The following is a 7,958-nucleotide window of genomic DNA, read 5'->3' on the forward strand; positions in this document are numbered from 1 at the left end:
GATGTCCTTGTGATACTGAAATAATTTATTTTGATAATAATTATTATTTTGTTGCTTAAATAATCAACCAAAGTAAGTAAGCCGATGTTTTTTTTTTTAATCTGTCGGGTCCGCTAGTATCATATAGTACCCATCCGAGTATATTTTTATAACCCGCATTTGATAGCAAAACGCAGGAATACTGGTGACAACATGCGAATCTTACTAGATAGAATTTTTATAATTACTTAGGTAGGTACAACAAAATTGTGAACGCACTAAAAATAAACGAATTTATCAGATTTTTCGCAATCCCAGATTTAACTACTCGTTCTACTTCCTAATAATGTACAAAGTAATCGAAAACAACTCATGACAAGTGAGCACAACTCATCTATACTAATATTATAAAGAGGTAATGTTTGTAAGTTTGTATGTAATGGGTAATCTCTGGAACTAAAGATCCAATCCTTCCTTTCCATTCCTCCACACCTCCAAAAATATTTTACTAATAGGAAGCTACAATAGCGCCGAGTGTAATCTTATGTTAAAACAAGATTTTTTCCCCGGACGAAGTCGCGGGCAGAAGCTAGTTTAACAATAAATACATAATTGAATTATACATAATAAGCAACCAGACCTCTCACTTCCTTCAACAATAAACGCATTGAACACGAAACCAGGAATTATTGCTGATTACAATTACATGATAACAATTTAATTAGTGATAGTTTCGAACGATAATCTGAAGAAAATTACGAGATGACTAACGAACATTCTTCGTACGAGTAAACACAGTCATGTGACAGCATCACTGCACCGAGCAATTAATGGCAGAAAGCAGTACGCAACAACTCGGTAACGATACTATTTGAGATATAGATTCCTTAAATTGTAATATAAGCGATTGTACCGACCGATACAATAATGCTAGAACACAATGTCATTATTGTTCCGACCGGAATATATGCAATAACAAATATCTTTGATGCATTGAATGTTATAAACATTGGGTTCGCCACTATGTTCGCTCCATTGTCTCTGCCTACCCCCATGGGAGACAGGCGTGAGGTTAAGTATGTATGTATGTTCGCAGCTGTCGGGTAACAAGAACCCGTTACGTAACAGATTACATTATTAAAAATCTTATAGAAATGTTGGTATTCATAGGTCACTTGTAAGTATGTATAATGTTTGTAGACGGAAAACTTAAAATATAACTGACTATTGCTTCAACAATTTCAATTTCAACTACTAAATTCGACAAATCATAGCAGCGAAACTTCATTAAATGTTTATTTTCCAATTCTTTTTATCGCCTAATCAAATTATGAGACTTTATAACACAGCATTTCTAATAACACGTACGGTACGAGACTAGCATTCTCAATTCATACTTGTTCCGACCTAGAAATCTTAAAAAAATATTTCTATTTGGACCGTGAACGCCTTTTAATGAGAAATCTCATAAAATTCTTTAAATTTACATCGTTATTACATTACTATAACATTTAGTGAAATATAAACTTTTAACACGATTATTATTCTACAAAACTACAGATCATTTTGTAGAACTTGTATAAATACCAATTCTGTTTTAATTAATTAAATTATGGCATTCAATAGTAACTTTAACAAATGAATATCATAGTTATTCAATATTAAGTAATTTAACTATGGATAACAACATCAGTTCGCTTATATGGTAAGACATGTTATAAAGTTCATTCATAAAATTAGTTAAAACAATGGCCAAGGCTAAGCACAAATGAATCAAGGTCAACGTTTTAAAGTAAAATAAATTAAAAAGTCTTACGTTTTTCGTGTCTCCCATCTCCGGTGTTTCGATAGTGTCGTTTTTCCTGGAACACGAGAAATTGAAGAGTTCAGCAATGTCTGTCACACAACGATGCACACACTAGGTTTCGGTTTTCATGCACTGTTTTCAATTCAAACGGATAACAACACCAAACCACTTTACATATTACATTGTAATTTATCGGCTCGTTAGAGAAAACAGCTCAAGAGCAGTTGGCGACCAAACACTCAGAACAAATTGCTTGCTCGCTCTACCGATGAAAGTACAGCACTCCGTAAGAAAAATCATTACTGTATGCTTCGTGCATGTACTGCATACTAGTAATCATCTGCTATCAATTACATTCATATCTCTTTGTAGATACGAGAGTTTGCGCATATTTTTTTCTATCAACTAAATGAATTAAGATAAATATTGAATTACTTGTAAGCAATCACTTAGGCACTGATAGCAACTAATTAAAAGGCTTAAAATTATGTAAGACATTACCTGATAAAAGGCGGCTGCTCACGACTTTTATCTGCAGTCATCTGTTGTGGATTCTTGACAGCTGACGGAAAAGCTGATGCAACATCTTCTATTTGTTCCACCCTGAAAGTAAAAGAAAGTAAATGCATAAGTAATTTGAAAGAATCATTTAAATAACTGGTTTCATCCAATTGAGTTTAAATATATTTACATTTTCTGTTGCCTCAAGTCTGAAGAGCAAAGATTACGAAGATAATCATCGCACTCGCGTTGTTTCTGAATTTGATATTCTTTTAGTAGTTCCCGTCTAAAATCGCCATCGGCGCCGGGCAGCATTGCCGCTTCAACTTGCTGCGGCGTGCGCTCCGCGAGTGATGAGCGTTCTGTCGACGCTGCCGTGTTTGATATCGACGTAGAGGCTGAGTAATCTTGCCCCCTGTGCTCGGGAGTAGTGGCGTTAGACGCGCCGATACTACTATCGTTCGTTTTCGATGAGCCTGTGTACTCTCCGATGGGCTTCAATGTTTCATCGATTGTTTTGAGAGATTCGTTCAGCCCATTAAAAATACTCTCGGCGTTTTTACTGTCGAATAATCTATCAACAGAAGTGTTCATCAGTCTACTGCCCTTAATTCCAGTTAAATGAAATCCAGCAAAACATGAAGATGACGGGCCGTAATCAATTGCCGAGAGAGCCATAACAGCTGGGTGCCGTGGAGCACCGTCAGGAAGCGGACGCAATGATCTAGTCATAGCATCGGCAGCCGAGCGTGGACGCCTAAACGGCATCGCTAAATGGGGGAATGTGCGCGGTTTTATGGGTGTAACCAGCATGTGCTCCGTCCATGAAGTATGTAGCGATGGGCGCTCTAACTTTTCCACATCTACATTTAACATTCTCTGTTCAAACGGAACACTAAATGTCTCAGCAGGAATAGACTGTAACCATGACAGTAAACTCAAATCTGATTCATCGAACCCAGAACCATCTAATAACCTTGAAAAATTTACTTCATTAGATTGTGCTTCCTTGGATCCCGTGGCTTTGGCCTGGCAGTAGTTGACACATGACTCATATAAAATTCCCTTTATGAGCAATTGCATTAATCGATCATTTTTTGCACATTTAGACACTGACCCGCTCGACTTTTTATCGCAAGGCAAGAATTGTTCAACGAGAGGATACACCTCTCTAAAGCACTGAACGCGTGCATTGCTAGGGTTCCATTTCTTAAACTGGGCGTGATCAGTAATACTGGGCAATGTCAACAATAAACATAGGTTTGAGTATTCTTCTTTCGAGGGAGCTAGCTTCTCTAAATCACTAAGGACCTTTACAACTTCATCTACGATATTTTCAACATTATTATACGCTTTAATTTCAGATCTTATACATAACAATTCTATATATTTATGCCTTAGGATAGCGTAATTAAATTTGTCCGCTTCAAAAGCTTTAAGAGCGCTAAGTGGTTGAATAAACTCCAGTACGTCATCCCATTGTCCGTCGAGGATAAGCTGACGTAGGAACAATACGTCATCAGCGAAATTGCCATTAATAACACCGGTTTCACGCTCTAATGATAGTTGTGTAATGTGCAAGTCGCGGTTGTGTAGAAACTCTAGGGCCAGCCGGACTACGTCATCCTCGCGTAGGTTCAGGTGGGTTGACGGCATTTTGGTAACCAAATGCCTTATATCTGGAACAAACAGAATAGTAGTTAATTTTATTGATGAAAACTTTTGAAATTCCTGGTAGGTATAAAACTAAGCGTCTAGCTAGACAACGAAATCACATTATTTTTTATAATAGCATTCCTAAGATTCAAAGCGAGATAAAATATGTACTATATACATATATATGCTTCTGCTATGCTTCTAAAATATTGGAACATTAAGGAAAAGTAGTAATAATAATAAGACTGGTTTGATGATCATGAGATTTTTAAACTTGTTCATTTGGTAAATGACAAAGCCAATAGCTGGCTACTATGATTTAGCTAATCGAACAATTAGCAACTCATCATGAGTTGCTAATTGTTCGATTAAACTTCATCAAACTTGAAATCTTAGACTATTATATAAAGCTAAAAAGTTTGCTTGTTTGTTTGTTTGAATGCGGTAATATCTGGAACTATTTGTTAAATTTGCAAAAATATTTTTGAATGATAGAGCTTTTATTGAGGAAGGCTTATGGGCTATAAAACATCGCTATTACCAATAAAAGCCGAGCAGAGCAGGTAAAACCACACTGGAGTTGCTGGTATGTGATATGACTAAAGCAAGTTCAATGTTACATGTACAAACATCAAGTATTAATATTGTATTTACTGATCATTATTATTTTAACTGCTTGATGATATTATCCCAGATTATATAAAAATTACTGGTATCTGTAATACCAAATGAGTAATTGTTAGAATAAAGACATAGCAGAAAAAACAAACTAACTAGTTTTAAGTATTGATTTGGATAACACTTAATAAATCTATTTGTAAAGCTTGAGAACAATAGAAAACATTTACGAGTTAATGAAGCATGACTCAAATACATTAGCAATATCATAAGAAAATAATTTACTAGGTATTTATGATTAATGAATAGATAACATTTCCATTACAATAAACACACAGCATTTTAGTCTTTGGATAGTTCAAAGAATGTATTTCAACTTTGCAATATTTTGTTTACAATGACAGTATTATTTTGTTTACAAGGGTGGTGAGCAAATTCACAGCAATTCCGAATGTTTGACTACTATTCCTGACAAATCTAATTCCAAAAGGAAAGGAATTAATAAAAACCATTTGTCAGTAAATATGACCCTAATTTCATTGACATTAAGATTTCTAATCCATTCACTGTATCCATTGAACATTTAAGGTCCCTACACAGCATTAGTATGCAACACATAATTATGACACTATAATACAATAGAATATAATTTATGTACAGTGTAGTCCGTTTAGTACGACTTCGCATATAGCAACCAACCGTTTTTAGCGACGAAAGTTTAGGCATTTGTTTGGTTTTAGTATAAACTTGCATAAATAGACATTCGTTTATTACGACTCCGCTTACAACGACCATCCGCTTTTAACGACCGAATTTCACACATAATTGTCCGGTTACAACGACACAACGACGAGAGTTGCCGTGTTTACAAATAATTCATAGAAAATAATGAAATAAATGAATAGCTATCTCAGCTATCGCCCCGCGCGACGCCTCTGATTGGAAATTGACTGTTTATTTTATGGCAGTACGAATTTGTAGGTAATTCCAAGTGACGCGATAAAACGCGAATAAAACCAGAAAACAAACAAAAATTACAGACTTTTTGCATTAAATGTAAAGTTGTTAGAATAGATTTACACTTCTATATAAGAAAGCGGTACATTATGTACGTACATTACACATCCTTACATAATTTAAATAATTAATAAATATGTAACTATTTTGATTAAAATGAGTTTTTTTATCTGCTCATCACCTAAACGGGCATTTGACTGTAATATCTGTTACCTATATAAAACAATTTTTCTGTTTGTTTAATACGACTTCCGGTTAGTACGACGTAATGTCACTGGCAGTCGTTATAACCGGATTCTACTGTATTAGAAAAATAAGAACAGACCTGCTTTACTCGGTTTCCTGTACATTGTTGATTGTTATTAATCTATTTCTCTACGGAAGTACCAATCATGACACATGTCAATCCATTAATAAGTTCTGTAAATGTTTGTTAAATGTTTGTTACTCCTATGTTTAATGCATGCCGTGGCAGCCTTTAATTAAGGCTACACTACAAAATGTATTTATGTGAGTGCTATAACATGTATTTTCTGGTGTATGCTTTGTTGGTTGTCCTTAAATAAATAAATAAATAAATAAATAAATAAATCATTGGTTACTTCTTTGAAAACACAGATGCACACTGCCAAACAAGTTATTTAAATCTTATATTATTTTCTTTACATGGAATATGTATTTTCTAGTTCAATATCCATGCTACTAGAGTAATTTGGATCTCAGTTATCTAATCTGAGCTTCAAAAAGATGAACAGTGTGACATTTATCAGTTCTTGATAAGAATTCGCTTCTGGTTGGTTTATTCATAGAATAGAATAGAATAAACATTTATTTCAGACAAAAGCCCATATATTGTAAGTAACATATAAAATCCTTATAAAACTATTGTTAGTACATAAACAAATAAACACAAAGAATAAAGAAACACCTCACAGTAGCGAAATAATATTTAATATAATATAATCATAACTAGCAAATCAATATTTAACTTGTACACAAACCTAATAGATTTTTTGTCAGTTAAAAATTCAATGTCCTTATTTCATCCGTATGTTGCCCAGAGATATAACTAAATTACTATTTCATAAATAACTCAATTATTAATATGTGTTTGTATGTTTGTACCTATTATAATTATAATAATTATATAAAGAAATATTAAAAGAAAATAATAAAATAATTGTTATTCCAAAACATGCTACCGCTATTTTTTTTTTTTGTTTTGAGTCATATCTCCAAGTATTAAAATTTGTGAGAGTTAGAGTTTGGATACTAGTTTTTTTTTAAAACACGATACTTTCACACACTTTTTACAGTCTGCATGTGTGCGTAATTTATGCTCCTGCAAGGGGAAAGCCTGATGTGTTGCTTAGTGAAAATTATTGGTGCATCTCTGACATAGCTAGCACATACCACTAAGTGAAAACTTTGACAACCTCAATTTATTTTAAAGTATTCATCACCATACAGTTTCGCCGCAATGATTCAAATTTCGAAACAGCCATTTTAGTACAACAATCCCAAAACAACTAGACCACCTACACATTTTACGATTACCATAAAAGTCTTCAACGGGGAATGCTGGTATAGTTCATTAGTAAAATAATGTATCACTTTCTAACTGGTCAACAAATCAAAACACCAGTTTTTTTTACAGTTAGAGCATCATACGTTAATTAAAACTAATAAAAATAACAACGTAGACAAAACATTTTTACCTCGATATTAATAAAGTGATGACTGATACCACTTGAACAAATATTTCACGAATTTAATATTCTACATTTGTAACTACAATTAACGGAACAATAATGAGAAATTTATTCAATTTATTCCACATTTTTTAACGGGAGAGAGAGTACATCACAGATTAGTAGTTTAAAGATTTGTCTATGATTGCACCAGAGTGACGTCCCGGTCTCGCTATCAAAATCGACAGCACGGCCATAGAGTCAAAGTAAAATCTTTAAAAGTTCAGAATGAAGCACTTTGAATGATGTTACAAGATATCTGAATCTAAATAATGATGCTTCCTTGGCTTTCTGGGATATTATATATATTATAATCTGAGATGTCTTAAGAAAATAAATAAGGTCACAACATTTTTGTGATCTAGGTAATAAAGGCTATCCATCCAAATAAACAACACATTAAGCTGTAAGATGGGTGTAAGCAAGAAAATGCAAGTTTCAAGTTATGAAGTTGTTATACATTTTTTTTTTATTGTTAAATGGGCCGACGTTTGGCCGCTATCTCACCTGATGGTAAGTGATGATGCGGCCTACGATTGAGCACGTCTGCCCATAAGCAACCTATTCACTCGGGCTTTGAAGACACCCAGGTTATACCCATCAGGAAACACAGACTCCGGCAAGGTGTT

At 33.9% G+C, this 7,958-nt stretch overlaps 1 protein-coding gene across 2 annotated transcripts in view; it reads right to left on the bottom strand.

Annotated features, from left to right (window-relative positions):
• LOC118269030 (WD repeat-containing protein 47) overlaps positions 1 to 7,488 on the bottom strand; it is a 39,669-nt gene extending 32,181 nt beyond the window's left edge. Inside the window, exons 1-4 of one of the 2 annotated variants that reach the window (XM_035583906.2) lie at positions 7,297 to 7,488; positions 2,478 to 3,966; positions 2,288 to 2,389; positions 1,796 to 1,841 (exon numbers count right to left, since the gene is read on the bottom strand). In XM_035583906.2, the coding sequence (XP_035439799.2) occupies positions 1,796 to 1,841; positions 2,288 to 2,389; positions 2,478 to 3,943 (1,614 nt within the window). In that variant the 5' untranslated portion in view covers positions 3,944 to 3,966; positions 7,297 to 7,488. Of the gene's footprint in view, positions 1 to 1,795; positions 1,842 to 2,287; positions 2,390 to 2,477; positions 3,967 to 5,903; positions 5,973 to 7,296 lie in introns of those variants that run through there. The other variant, XM_050704138.1, reaches the window with a different exon arrangement.
• Positions 7,489 to 7,958: the final 470 nt, after the last annotated feature.

Source organism: Spodoptera frugiperda, chromosome 25 (assembly GCF_023101765.2).
Source record: "Spodoptera frugiperda isolate SF20-4 chromosome 25, AGI-APGP_CSIRO_Sfru_2.0, whole genome shotgun sequence".
In the NCBI taxonomy this organism is placed as follows: domain Eukaryota; kingdom Metazoa; phylum Arthropoda; class Insecta; order Lepidoptera; family Noctuidae; genus Spodoptera; species Spodoptera frugiperda.